Here is a 15,315-nt window from a genome sequence, read left to right as displayed (position 1 = left end):
CTCTCCTTCTATCATGTGGGTCCCCAGGATTAAACTCAGTTTGTCAGGTTTGGCAGCAAGTGCCTATACTCACTGAGCCATCTTGCCAGTCCTAAATAAACTGTTATAGTACAGTCTCAAATAATATAGCAATTTGATAGTGACAAAAAATAAATAAGGAGGGGCTGGAGAGATGGCTCAGTGGTTAGAGCACTGACTGCTCTTCTAGAGGTCCTGAGTTCAAATCCTAACAACCACATGGTGGCTCACAACCATCTGTAATGGGATCTGATGTCCTCTTCTGGTGTGTCTGAAGACAGCTACAGTATGCTCATATACATTAAATAAATGAATAAATCATAATAAATAAATAAGAGCTGATTGCTTGCCTGCTTCAGAGTAAGCAGACAACTCGATAGCATACTTTTCTGAGCTGGTGTGGGCTGCATGTCTACAATCCCAGTGCAGGGCAGGATGAGGCTCGCCTGCAATATCCAGTGTATTCTAGAAGAGATGAGCTACTGATGGAGACTGTCTTAAAATGCCAAAATGAACAACATTTAGAAGCTAGAGTATGTCCTTAAGTCCAGTGTTGAAATAATGTCTGGAACATGGCTTCATCAGAAGCTGCTGTTGGGTAATGTATCCAAAATTCATAGTTATAGTTGCTAGAAACTGGGGCAGAGGATCCACGACTGATACACAACCTGAGAAATAACCCTTTTCAGGATTGTTGTCACTCAAAACATGGGTGGGGTGTGGGGGCCAGAACTTGGTGGGAGACAGCAGTAAGTTAACAGGTTGTCTTGTACATCCAGGAACCTAAACTTCATCCCCAGAACCCAGAACCCAGCTTGGTAGCACATGGTAGTTAATCTCAGCACTAGGAAGACAGAGTTAGGTTGGTGCTTTCGGCTCCCTGGTTAGCCAGTCAACTGTCCAGCTTGAGGCCAATGGGAGACACAGAGGAGCTGCGGCTTCCTGAGGACATCATGAGGTGGTGGATGTGCTCTTTTGATATAGCAATTTTACAAAGATCCCCACGCCCACTACGGAAGGTTTTATACATGTATAACAAATCTTCTACACCCCAAGTCCCAGCTGTTTTAGCCAGAGGTTGTATGCAGCTAAATTCTTACAGACAAATGACAGAACATTAGGATGCTTCCCGCTGACAGCCTCAAACCATATTTTTTTAATATAAACATTCATTAACAATGAAGTCCTAGAGACTCATTTCTTCTCGGTTATACCCATAGTACAGGCCAGGCAACCTATACTATGTCTTGGTGTGCTGACCAACCATGGACATGAACCTCAAAACTGGCACAGCCCCTATGGGTTCTTCAGCTGCTCCCAGTCCCCACACAGCTTGTCTAGATTGTTGGCCAGAACCTGGCTGTACTTTCCATCATTCTAGTCCTTCTGTCTGTTCAAGGGCCAGTCTGGGATCTTGTAGTGTGGATTCTGCACGAAGGTGATCACACAGTCCACCTCATTATCCGTGAGTTCTCCAGCCCTTCCGGTGAGGTCATTGCTTGCCTTCCTCAACACCACATGAGCATCTCTGCCTCACACCCTTAATGGCAGTGTCGGCAAAGGCTACTTTCTGCCACCCACCAATGTTGGTGTTGAGCACTTGTGAAATGTGCTGGAATTTTTCAGAGATCACTAGAGACAGGACGGTACAAGCAGCAGTGTGTGGACCTCCTGGGGAAGCCAGTCCTTAACCTCTTAACTGCTGTCCGTGTGGAAAGACTGACCCTTGCCCTCAGGGACCTGTCAGCAACATGGTCTCTATATCTTGAGGTCATTTTTTCTTTTTTAAACACTTAAACAATATTTTTATTTTATGCATATTGATGACTTGCCTGCATGTATGTCTGTGTGAAGTTATTGGAGTTACACAGAGTTGTGAGCTGCCATGTGGTTGGTGGAAATTGAACTCAGATTCTCTGGAAGAGCAGTAGTGCTCTGAACCACTGAGCCATCTCTCCAGCCCCAACGTCAATTTAAATGGTACTTAAAAATGGAGGTGAGAACGGTGTCAAAGGGACACACACTCAGATTATCTACCAGGGCCATACTTTCAGCTGGCTTTTAGACATGTGATGAAATACTAAACACATTCCTCCAGTTTCTAGTATCTTCTTTGACTTCCAGGGCCAAACAGAATGGAAGCCATTATACGTGGCAATTTGTTCCTGGGAGTCTGCGGAATGCTGACAGTTTTAATTTACATACTGATGTTGGAAAAACATTTTGAGAGGCAGAGTAATAGAAAGGTCTTTGTAACAGAAAGAATATGGAGAAAAATAAACCATACTGATCAGCAGACAGGAAGATGGCTAACCACTGCGGGTGACGGCCAGGCTCACTTGTTCAGAAATTACTCCAATTGTCCATCACTTAGTACAGTAAGACCCCATGTCAATGGAAGACTTGTAGTCTTTTATTCACTAAACATGCCTTTCCTAGGCTCTGCCTTCAGAGACAGGCCTAACAATCATAGTTAACAAGCTGTTTACCCCAAAGTCTTGGTTTCTCCTGGAAAACCCACCTGCCTAGAATACCTGCTTTACCATTTACGAGATTGAACAAATTTCTGAAACACAAAGTCTAAGTTAATAGATTTAACTAATAACCCATTTAGACACTCTCATCCTAACACACATACTTTTTTACTTCAGCCCTAATTTCTGGAGAAATGAGGACATTTATTTATTTATTTATTTGAGACATGGTCTTGGTATGTAGCCCTGTGTAGCACTGGCTGGCTTGGTAGTCACTCTGTAGACCAGTCTAGTCTAGAACTCAGACCTGCCTGCCTCAGCTTACCCCCCACCCCAACCCCACTAGGATCAAAGGGTGTGTCACCACACCTGGCTAGAAATGCAGGAATTTTCACCAAAACATCTAGACATACAACTATTAAAAGGCTAGCTGCTACGATGCTACGAGGCAGACCTTCTGAGTTCCAGAAAGGATAAAAACATGAGCAGGAGACATGGCTTACCAGCATTTAATAACTGCACTTGTAAGAACTTACTGAGGAACACGAGACTGGGGAAGCAGATATCACTCGGTGCTAACCGGTAAGGGAGGGAAATGCAAAGTAACTGCAAAAGGCAGGTAGGTCTTCCTAGCTCCACTGAAGAAAGCAAGGCTCCATAAGCTGAAGTGACGGAGGTGCCCAAAGTGTCATTCTCTTTTAACAGGGCCACTTTAAGTAGAGCAGACAGCTGGGATCAACAGTAAGTTCTTCACTCTGCTCAGCTGAGGCTTTTGTTTGCTTTTTGCTTGAGAAGGGGATTTACCAAGAAGCCCTGGCTGGTGGCAACCTCTTCATCCCCCATCCCTGCCTCCCAGCACTGGGGTTACAGGTGTATGCTATCATACCTAGCTTCCTGGTGCTGTTTTTTAAGAATGCTTAAGGCACCCCAACATTCAGGGTTTCAGACTGACATGAGTCTTTTTCAAAGGAAAAATCTGTCTAGATTCCTCAGTTTACTGGGAAACATGAGACAAAGGACAATCTTGCTAGAGCTTAAAACTCAACCCAACAATTTGATAACTGGGTACTAACCCACAGGAAACTGAAAACAGGATTTCAACATGTGCTAATGCAGAAATGTTTTTAACGGCACTGTTCACAAAAGCTGAAAACAACTCAGACGTTCATCAAACACATGGCTAAACAAAATGGAATATTCATACAGTGAAGTATTACTCAGGCACAAAAATGAATGGAGTTTCAAAGTGTGTCACAATGTGAGTTAGCCCTAAAAACATTGCATGAAGAAGCCAGATACATAACAAGCCAACAGTGTATAATCACACTCTAAGTTCATATAAACTCTCCAGAAAGGTAAGTCCATAGCAACAAGAGGGCAGCTTAGAGAATGCTGGAGGCTGGGAGGAAGGCATCTTGCAGTGACTGGAATAGACACAGACTCTCCTGCATGGGCATGACTTGGTTGGTAGCTCCACAGCGTCACCGATCCACACCGTGGAACTGTGACTTCTGTGATAATATGAACTCATCCCTGTGGAGCGGTGGTGGTGCACACACACAGCACCTGTGATTACAGAGGTGACCAACCTTTCTTGGTGTGCTACGCGTGAACAGCGAATGCAGACAGCCCACTGGTAAGGCACAGCAGCGTTCATCTGAGTACCAGCTTCTTGGGAGGAGGAAGAGGTTAGAAAAGAGTCTGAGCCTAAGACTCCAGCACAGGGGCTCCTTTTCACTGTTTCTTTATTGTGTAAGAATGCACATATGCATGTGTACATGTGTACACACTTGGGCCATGGGACATATGTGGAGGTCAGAAGGCAACTTGTAAAAGTGAATTCTCCTCCTCCATCAGGTGGATCTTGGGACTAAACTCAGGGCGTCGGGCTTGGCAGCAAGCACCTTGATTTACTGGACTATCTTGCTGGCTCAGAGACCACCTCTCTCAAAAAGTTCAAGACATTATGAATTCCAAATAAGGCATTTACATAGCTGAGGTCCCCTAATTTGTCCAGATGGCAAAGCACCTAGTAGAACTTTAGTTTATAAGAAGCAGTAAGAATGTTTTTAATTTGTATAAAGTGCAAACAAATGAATAACGAGAAACAGAAAGAAATACAATGCAGGCGGTGCTGGGAAGGTGCGTGTATAAGGGTGAAGCTGTGCGGCCGCCCAAGCGGAGCCATGGCTCCCGGGGAGAAACCTGTTTTTCTCATAACTTAGTTTGTGTTTCTCCCCAAACTGCACAGTTGATAGTAACTTGCTGTTACCACCCTCAGAGTTGGCAAGAGGTCACACACAGAGGGCTGCGGCTGCCATTTCCTATTGCTTTCCCACTGAGACAAGGCAGGGGGTTAAGTTACTTCAGGAGGCTCTCAACAGGGCTCCCATTGTTGCTTCTTAGGAACCCAGAGATACAATGGGGCCCATTCATGCTGCCCACAGAACAGGCTGGGAACAGGCCTCAGTGCCCATTCAACTGAGTTAGGACACTGAATTTTCATAGACACCAACTTGCACAAATACAAGTTAATTATTATATTAAAAAAACAAAAAACAGTACAGAATAAAGAAATAAAACTTGGATTCAGGACACCTGAGCCCCAGCCTCAGCTCTGCCTCTAATGTGACTTGAGACAGATCACATGCTCTAAATCTTGGCTTCCTTGTGTAAAAACAAAAAAGTTTCTGAGACGCTCCAAACACAGGAGGGCCAGTGACATCACTGTGTTGTTCATCCCAAGGCAGGCAGACAAATGTCAGGACAGTCACAGCTCACACCCCCATCAGCACTAAAACCAAGACATCTTAACCAAACAAACTATAGTGAACAACGTCCTTCTGTCCCAACAAGCCCAGGGTCATATAAGAAGGGAGATCCACAGAGAGAGGGACGAGGACCCTAAGCAGAAGCCACACTGTTTCCAAGTCACCTGTTCTTGGGCTGTTACTGCATTTTGAGAGTCTCTACTTCTTTGCATTGCCTGTGAGTCCTCAGGATGAAAGCACCGTGTGCAGGAAGGATGGGGCTGGCACTGCCAAACCCACCACGCCGTCATTTCTTAGCCTTTTCAACCTCAAACCCTGCCAGAGCAAGGACCTTGTCTCCAGAGCCTAAAGGAAAGACACAAAATAAAAAGGTTACTTCTACTGCACTTACAGCCCAGGTAGGAACAGAACGGAAAACCAGATGTGTTAGCCCTACAGCGCCACTGCTGCCCAGATCTCTGTCCTGCACAGACTGTCCAGCCAGGAGAATGGCTTATTAGCAAGAAATCCTAACTTAGCTCTAGGTATGTAAAGCATATGTAAAATCTTAAATTTAGTTTTACAGTTGCACGTTGCCACAAAGCTGGGAATACCAGAGCTGAAGAGATAGCTCAGCGGTGAGGAGCTCTTGCCAGAGAACCCCTGCCTGGTTCTCACAGTACAAATCAGTTCTGTAACTCTAGGTGCAGGGGACCCAAAGCCCTCTGTGCACTCCTAGGCACCATATACAAGTAACCAACCAGTCATACATGAAAATTTTTTAAATAAATAATTCTTATTATAAAAAAAGCTGGGATTGTTGGTGTGTACCTACAGTCTCAGTTACTTAGGAGATAATTAAAGATATGTAATTTTAAACTTCCTTTCTGTGTATGGGTGTTTGGTTTGTATATAGGAATGTGTACTAAGTGCATGCCTGGTACCCATGGTGCCAAAGGAGGGCATCAGACTCCCAGGAACTGGAGTTACAGACAGTAGTGAGCTACCACATGGTGGCAGGAACTAAACCCATGCCCTCTGGAAGAGCAGTCCATCCGTGTTCTTAGCTGATGAACCATCTCTCCAGTCCCATGGCATGTAATATGTTTTAGAACATGGAGCTTGGTGTGTGGTACATGGTCATGATTTCAGCACTTGGGAGGTGAAGGCAAAGAGATGCTGATTCTACGTCAGATGCGGCTCCTACGTGAACAGGAGAAGTGAGGAGGCTGGAAGAACAGCTCAGAGACCAAGAGTGATGAGTGCTCACTGAAGGAGCCAATTAGGATCGAGCACCCACACTGCAGGCTCAGGAACATCTTTGACTTTAGATTCAGGGATCTAAGGCTCCATTCTGTGGGTGTCTGCATACACGTGTGTGTATATATATATATATATATATATATATATATATATATATATATATACCCACTCCACACAGATAAATTAAAAAATGAATGAATCTTTTTTTAGAAGCATGAAATAAAACCAATAAAAATGGATTTGTGAAGAAAACAGTTCTGTACTGGAGAGATGGCTCAGTGGTTAAGAATGCTAGCTGCTCTTCCAGAGGACTCACGTACACTTCCCAATACCAACGTGAGTAGCCAACAACTCCTGTGAGTCAAATTCCAGGGGATCTAGTGCTTTGTCTAGCCTCTTTGGGTACCTGCACTAATGCACAAACACAGAGACTCACATAAAGCAAATTAAAAACAAAATCATGCTTCACTCTAAACTTAAGAAAAAGTCAATGTCTCAAGAATGTTCTGTCAGTAGAAGCCCAGCTTTCAGAAATATGCACAGGATCCTGGGCTCAATCACCAACATCATCAAAACACAGTGCTTTCTCCTCAATAAATCTATGTTCACTCAGAAAAAAGAAAGAGAAGGGAAGGGGTAGCCCAGCAGTGGTGGCGCACACCTTTGATCCCAGCACACAGGACACAGGGGCAGGAAGATCTCTGATCTAGAGTGAGTTCCAAGAGAGCCAAGGCTACAGGGGAGACCTTGTCTCAAAAAGTAAATAAATAAAATAATAAAAAAAAAAAAAAAAAGAAAGAAAGAGAGGAAAAGGGGAAAGAAGAGGAGTAACTTCAAGCAAGAGAGGACAGAGAGCAGAGGGCCACGCAGGGCGAGAGGAAGGACACAAGGGCGCGCACTCACCGAGCTCTGTGGAGACTCTCTCAAACTGGCTGAGCACAGCACCTGCATTGGCTGACAGGAAGGCCTCGTCATCGGCTGTCAGCTGCACAGATGAGACAGCAGAGTGAGCAAGTGCGAGTGTGAGAACCAATGTGTGCCAACGTGTGTGTCCTAGGAGCGGCAGGAAGACAGTGCAGGGCTGGAGAGATGGCTCAGTAGTTAAAAGCACTGACTGCTTTTCCACAGGAGCCTGGTTCAGTTCCCAGCACCCACATGCTGACTCCCAATCATCACAACTCCAGCTCCAGGGGACCCTGGATCCAATACTGCCTTCTGACATCTGTGGGCATTCACGCACGCACGCACGCACTCACGCACGCACGTATAATACACACACACAAGCAGAAAAAACATTCACACACATTAAATAAATAAACCTACAGACATTTTAAAAAATGTTTTAGGTCTATAGAGCACATCACGGGTCAATAAGTTCTGTATCAAGCACAGTTCTACCGAGCATGCTGAATGAAATGCCAGTACCTTCTCTCCCAGTTTTCTGAGAGCTGTCAGTATCTCCACCTTCTGCTGGGTATACAGGTCTCTTTCCAGCTTCCCCACCATCAGATCTCTGTCCATCTAGAGTGGATGAATGCAAGGCATGTGCACATGAGCAAAAGAAAAACCATTATGTGCAGAAAAGTCACCTTTTCAGACCTACTTTTTAACTCAACAACTACTTAGTTAATATAAATATATGGCTGGAGAGATGACTCAGAGGTTAAGACTGCTCTTCCAGGGGTCCTGAGTTCAATTCCCAGCAACCACACGGTGGCTCACAACCATCTGTAATGGGATCCGATGCCCTCTTCTGGTGTGTCTGAAGACAGCTACAGTGTACTCATATAACTAAAATAAATAAATCGTAGAAACAAACAAACAAAAATATAGAAATAATTGGAACATCTAGGCAGGAACTGTACTGTCAGGTAAGTAAGTTCTTGACATTTTATTGATTGATTGATTGATTGATTGATTGATTGGCTTTCCAAGACACCGTTTCTCTGTGTAGCCCTGGCTGTCCTGGAACTTGCTATATAGATCAGGCTGGCTTCAACGTGCTGGGACTAAAGGCATGTGCATCACTACCTGGACAAGTTTCTGAAATTTTAAAAAACTACCTTCATTTATTTGTCTACGTGTGTGTATACATGCCTGTGAAGTCAGCGGACAACTTATGGGAGTGGGTTCTCTCCTACCACGTGGGTCTGGAAATAGGAATCAGAGTCAGGTCAGGCCATCAGGTTGGTGAGAAGTGCCCTTGTGCACTAAGACATCTTGCTGATCTGCAGCAGTTTTATGGCACCATTTTTGTTTTTCAAAACACAGTCAATCTGTACCTCAAGCTGACCCTCCTGCCTCAGCCTCCTGAGTGCTAACCTTACAGGCATAAGCCACCACATCAGACCAGTTTTAAAACATTTTAAAATTATTACTATCATTGTTTTGTTTGCGTGTGTGAGTGCATGTGTACGTATGTAGAAGTGTGTGTTTTCCACAGTGCACATGTGGAGCTCAAAGGGCAACTTTGTGGAGTCTGTTCCCTCCTTCCACCTCTACAGGGGTCCTAGGGATCCGTCACGCACTGAACATCTTGCTGACTCCTGAATCTGAACCTGTAACGCAAACACCGTTTAGTTGCAAACTCCACAAGGCCAACAGCTTCCACCGGAAAGAAGCTGGCTTCTAACAATTCTTACTGTTTTAGAACAGCATTATTTTTTTCTTTACTTTTTCTTTTTACAATGTACCTATTATTGTATATGATGTCTGCATGTGAGCAGCATGCTATAGCATGTGTGCAGAGGTCAGAAGACAACTTCATGGAATGCTTCACACTTCCACATTTATGTAGGCTTTAGGGACCAAACTCATGTCTTCAGATTTACATGGCAAGTGCCTGTACCCACTGAGCCATCTCATCAGCCTAGGGATTTATTTTAAGGTTTATCTATTTTGAGCCTGAGTATTTTATCTGCTGGTCTGTATGAGCGGTGTGTGCATGCTGGACCCTTGCCTCCTGCCTCCACTCCCCAACATTAAAATACGTACTGCTCTATCTGGCCAAGAAATGAGTTTTTAACACTAACTTGACATGTTTTTAACACTAACTTGACATTTTTAGGTTTGAATGGGGTGACTGGCATCAGGCTCCTGGAGCTACGTCAGCATCATCCTCATTGACAGAAGCACTAGGCAGACACTACACACTGTTAACACCCGACACCCTTCATACTGTTTGCTTTCTTTGTGACATTATTTCCCTCTGCAGCTTGAAATCAAAGCAATCTTCCAGTCCTGGCCTCTTGAGTGTTGGGATCACAGGTGTAAGCAACCTTGCTCTGAAAAATCTTAAAATGTGTTTAATTTTTACTCTGCTGGAGATTTAATCCAGTGTTTTGCTCAGGCCAGGTAAGAGCTATATTACTGAGCTATATGCCTAGCCTATTTTTTTTATCATTTTTGTGTATTTTAATTACACTTATTTGTTTATTCCATGTTTACAGTACATGTGGAGCTCAGAGGACGGTTGTCAGGCATCAGATCTCCCCTCCAGTGTGTGGGCCTAGGCTTGGAGGCCTTTACCCAATGCCACCTCATTGGCCTACTGATTTACTCTTGAGAGAGGGTCTCTTATACTGTGCAGGCTGGCCTCAAATGATTCTTCTTCCTCTGCCTCCCTAGAACCTGGGACTGAAGCCAGCTAAGTGTCATCAAACCCACATGACAACCACAAGTAGAAACTCATAATCACCTTCTTACAGATAAGAAATCCAAGGTACAAGGTTGAATAAAACAACTTGCCAAAGGTCACATACCCCACCCAGTAAGTACAGCAGAAACTCATGCCCAACCAGTCTCATGTAAATCTATGTTATTTCCCCCTGTGTGTACATGAACATGTGTGTAAGGCCAGTGATCCATGTCAGGCGTCTTCCTCAATTGCTCTTCCCCTTACTTTTTGAGGCAGGGTCTCTCACTGACAAAAGCTCCAGGTATCCCCTGGTCTCTATGTCCCAGTGCTAAGACCACAGTGTACCCTGCCTTGCTGGACACTTCACCAGTTGAGCCATCCCTCCATTCCCTAAAGGCATGTCCCTACTGCTTTCTCTACTGAATTACTTGTAGATGGAAATTATCTAATAGGCCATAATTATATTCAAATCCATAAAAAGACCTCTGGAAGTAACAGGCTTATAAAGATGTTTAACAGGAAACCAAAAGAGGGGGATAGGGAGAAAGAGGAAGCAGAAGAAAGAGGAGGAGAAAGAGAAGAAGAAAAACAGAGCAGTGGGTTTAATGCCAGCGCTCAGGAGATAGAGGAAGGTGGATCTCCATGAGTTCAAGACAACACAGAGAAACCCTGTCTCAAAAAACAAAACAGGACAACAAAACGTTGTTTGGCAGGCAGGAGACACGGCTCAGTGGTTAAGAACTGTGTACTGCAGACTAGAGAGGTGGCTCAGCGGTTAAGAGCACTGACTGCTCTTCCAGAGGTCCCCAGTTAAATAAGCAACCACATGGTAGCTCACAACCATCTGTAATAAGATCTGATGTCCTCTTCTGGTGCGTCTGAAGACAGCTACAGTGTGCTTATATGTAATAAATAAATCTTTAAAAATAAAAAGAACTGTGTACTGCTCTTTCAGAGAACCCAAGTTAAATTCCCAGAACTCACACTGGGTAGCTAAGAACCATCTCCAGGTTCAGCTCCAGGGCATCTGATGCCTTTGACCTCTCAAGACACCTGCACACATGTGCACACATGTACTTAAGCACACACGTTCACACACATATCATTTAAAATAATGCAAATAAATCTACAAGGGAAAGAAAATGCCGGCAGTGCACAAACAGAAGCAGAGCAGTGCTGATCCAAAAAGGATCTCATGCCAGGGCCCAGATGTTAAGGGCAAATATTAAAGATGGAAGCCAAGGAGAAGTGGCTGGAGGAGATTTAAATACCCATCTAGTGGTTAAACATGCATTTATAATTAACTATAATTGGCCCAGGTCAACTGTTGACAATTGAGTGTGGCTCTAACATCAAGTGACCAGGTTTTAAAGAGCAAACTAGTACAAGAAGTGAATTTATGGGCTTGAAGAAAAACACGCACAGCAACTGGACCAGTGTGAAGAACTTTACCTCAGCCAGCCTTGTCCGAAGTTGACCTGGTTGTTTCTTCGCAAACAATCTGATGACTTCAGGCGTTTTGAAGGCCTGGCTGATAGCTGCCTGAATGGCCTAGAAACACAGGAATGCAAAACCTCACCACAATATCCCACACAATTAGATTTGCAACACTTTACTGAGGACTCTCATTTAGTAGGTTTTCATTTGCCATTTCTGAGCATGTTACTAGAACTGAGCAGATGTAAAATCAAGAAGCTGTCTAGTAAGAAGCTGTCTAGAACATACCACTCTTTTCTTTCTTTCTTTCATTTAATTTTTTGAGGTGTTAGGGATAGAATCTGGGGTCTTGTACACACTAGGCAAGTACACTACTACAGAGCTACATCCCTAGCCCTCCGAGTATGCATTTTCCACCTGAAATATACTCACAAAACAAAAACATGCCCACTTACACACCCCATACCAGCTCATAATACACACACTCGTGTGTACACACACTTGGGTGCACACACACAAAGCAGGAAATTTCTCTTACCAGTTGCATCCCACTGAGCTCATCTACCAAAGTCATATTTCCTGACATAATCTTCTTCAGTGAATCGTTGAACTCACTCAGCTGCTCCAAAGTTTCCTTTTTAGTTTCTTCATATTCATCCCCATCGAGCTCCTCCCTAAATCACAGCTCTCATCAGAATGCAGAAATATGCAGCAGTTTCTAAGCACGAAACTCTTAGTAGCTGTTCTAGAGCAAGGCTGGAGGGAAACACAATCACCAGTGGTGCACATATCCGTAGTTACTCTTCTGGCATTTCCACTGCCTTTTGGTGACGTTAAACTCAGGATGAGAGCACATCATCTCCCCTCACCCCCAAACGACTTTTACCGATCTGAGTCACACTTCAAGCACACGGTGATTTTTTTTTTCTTACACATCAATAGTATAGCCTAGGGCAAGGCAGTACACAGAGCCAAACCTCAACTTGTCTATTCAACTTCAGAGAATTATTGTACTAAGATATTTAAACAGTTGCTATTAGCATCACTCTTCAATGGTAGGAAGCACCGTGTGTACCCTGCAAGCAACAGCAACACATCTGTCATCTGAGTAAAAGGTTATTTTTAGTCATCAAGCAAGCTGTTTATTAAATATTTACTACAAGTAACAACAGCTCCACTCAGTGAACTACCATTCATGGAGCCCTTCCTTGGGCCAGGAACTGATTTGTCTTATTCATTTTAACATTTATAACATCCTTGCAAGGCTACTAAAAGCTACAATTATTAGTTGGCTTGTTTCCTTCTGCTTTATTGAAGCAGGGTCGCATAGCAGGCTGGCCTGGAACTCACCATGTAGTCAAGCAGGACTTGAGCTCCTGACCCTCAAGCATCCACCTCCTATATACTAGGATTACAGAAGGAGCACCTTCCTTTCCCTCCCTCTTCTTTCATGCTGGGGACTGGGTTCAAAGTTTCTAGCATCTTAGGGATCCACTCATCAAGCCAAGCCCCTTGCCCCAGCCCAATCATAGTATTTTTAGCAATTAGCCAGGAGTTCATGTTAGTCGAAGCTGTTTAAAATACCTAAGACAAAGTAAGCATTCTTATTTTCATTAGCTTAAGCATTTTAAGTCTTCCACATCTGATGCTCTATGACTACAAAGCTTGACAAGTTTGCCTCTACAAACAAAGTACTATAAAATACTACAGAAGAGGGCTGGAGATGGCTCAGGGGTTAAGAGCACTGACTGCTCTTCCAGAGTCCCGAGTTCAATTCCCAGCAACTACATGGTGGTGCACAACCATCTGTAATGGGATCTGATGCTCTCTTCTGGTGTGTCTGAAGACAGCAACAGTGTACTCATATACATAAAATACAATATACATTAAATACATAAATCTTAAAGATTTATTTATTATATATAAGTACACTGTAGCTGTTTTCAGACAGACCAGAAGAGAGCATCAGATCCCATTACAGATGGTTGTGAGCCACCATGTGGTTGCCAGGATTTGAACTCAGGACGTCTAGAAGAGCAGTCAGTGCTCTTAACCACTGAGCCATCTCTCCAGCCCAAATAAATAAATCTTAAAAAAAAAAAAAAAAAAAACTACAAAAGAGACTATTTACAGAGTAAGTATAGAAATAACTTACCTGCATTCCTCCAGATCTTGTAGCTGCTGCATCAGTCTATCTAACTGTTCTTCTAAATTCTGCTTTAGTTTGCTTGTCTCTGTCTTTCCTCTGGAAGCCATTTTAATCACTGTAAGAAAAATAAGCCTACCATGAGTACACTGTATTTGGTTACTTGGGAAGATTCAACATTTTAATGTAATTCAAAATTTAAAATAATCTAAAATGCTGGGTGGTGGTGACACATGTCTGTAATTCCAGCACTCAGGAGGCAGAGGCAGTCAAATAATACCAGCCTGCTCTACAGAGAGAGTCCCAGAACATCCAGGACAGAGAGACCCTGTCTTGAAAAAAAAAAAAAACCCAAAAAAAGTAAATTACAAAAATATAAAATGAAAAGAATATATTCTTTCTAGGATTTCTAGGATTACAGGTATGTGCCCCACTCCCCCACCTCCAAAACAGGGGATTGAATCCAGTACCTCATTCCTAACCAAGCACTCTACCATTAAGATAAACAGTTGTTACTGTTTAACAGAAAAATCTCTCTCTTCTTGGGGAAAATGGGAAGAACCAGATTGCTACATATACACTATCACCAGGCCACACTCCCAAGCCAAAAAGCAAAGTCATTCTGAATAAATTTAAGGAAATATAGAGGCTTGTAAACAAAAACAAAACAAAACCCCCTTTAACCATTTTAACACTACAGATTTAGGCACCACCTAGTATTGAGTAAAAGTGATGCTTTTTTTTTTTTTTTTTTCTTTTGAGACTGCCGAAAATGGCCAATACTGTCATCTGGAATGGAAGGTATTCATTCACGCTCACCGGGCTTCTAGTATTCTGTACTGTGCACGGTGCGGATGGGTCTCAAATTGTACAAATCGCCAATTGTCGGAGCTCTGCGTGTCCTCAATTTGAGGAAAGCGGAGCTGTTACATACAGAGTTTACAGGAGGCTCAAACTTCAAACCTCCTAGGGGTGGAGTTGGCTAGAACAAGGTAAACTGTTGTAGTTTCATTCGCTATATCTGAACTTGGCCTACAGCTGTCCAGATAACGTCCCTTTAAGCAGACTGTAACCGAAATACATTCTCCAGACCACCAATCGCTGGACGGTGCCTCCTGTAGCCGTTGCTGAGGTTCCCTCTGGGTGAGGTCAAAGCACCAAGCACTCAAGGTACGGCTTGAGGAAAACTGTCAAACTCAGAAGCCATGAAAAGGCAAGGGCGGGAAGCGCACCTTCTCGGGGACGGAAGTGAGCAGCGCTCGGCCCAGGACCACCGGTACAAATATAAGGAACAGCTGCACGGTGGGGCGCCAGTCTCCTCCTTGCCGACGAACTCGAGGCTCCGCCGAGGCCGGGCTCCAGCAGGCCCGGTGGTCACCCGAGGTGGCGAGGAGTCCTACGCTTGCGAAATGCTTCTCGATCCTCTCTAATCAAAAACAGGACAACCTCCTTCGCCGCTCGGATCCCCCGCCGGCCGCCCGCTTGCAGATCTCAGTGTTTGGAACCAGGGGCCCCGCCTACCTGACGCCCAGGCCCGGAGGACCGCATGGAGCGAGCACTTCCGCTAGACTCGCGTACTTCCGGCTGCCT

General features: G+C 44.1%; 1 protein-coding gene across 2 annotated transcripts; it reads right to left on the bottom strand.

Annotated features, from left to right (window-relative positions):
• Nucleotides 1-2,189: 2,189 nt before the first annotated feature.
• Nucleotides 2,190-15,257, bottom strand: LZIC (leucine zipper and CTNNBIP1 domain containing). 2 transcript variants are annotated; one of them, XM_080921152.1, is made up of 7 exons: nucleotides 14,958-15,257; nucleotides 13,735-13,843; nucleotides 12,118-12,253; nucleotides 11,595-11,693; nucleotides 7,931-8,026; nucleotides 7,409-7,490; nucleotides 2,190-5,608 (listed from the first exon to the last, which is right to left on the bottom strand). In XM_080921152.1, exons 2-7 carry the CDS (start codon nucleotides 13,833-13,835, stop codon nucleotides 5,550-5,552), a joined length of 573 nt encoding a protein of 190 aa, XP_080777278.1. In that variant the 5' UTR covers nucleotides 13,836-13,843; nucleotides 14,958-15,257; the 3' UTR covers nucleotides 2,190-5,549. The 2 variants fall into 2 exon arrangements, with proteins under 2 accessions (XP_080777278.1, XP_080777279.1); XM_080921153.1 differs by lacking the exon at nucleotides 14,958-15,257 and adding an exon at nucleotides 14,545-14,665.
• Nucleotides 15,258-15,315: the final 58 nt, after the last annotated feature.

This window comes from Micromys minutus (genome assembly GCF_963924665.1).
Source record: "Micromys minutus genome assembly, chromosome: 9".
In the NCBI taxonomy this organism is placed as follows: domain Eukaryota; kingdom Metazoa; phylum Chordata; class Mammalia; order Rodentia; family Muridae; genus Micromys; species Micromys minutus.
Note: the sequence above shows the minus strand (reverse complement) of the source record. Positions and strands in the feature narration are given on the sequence as shown.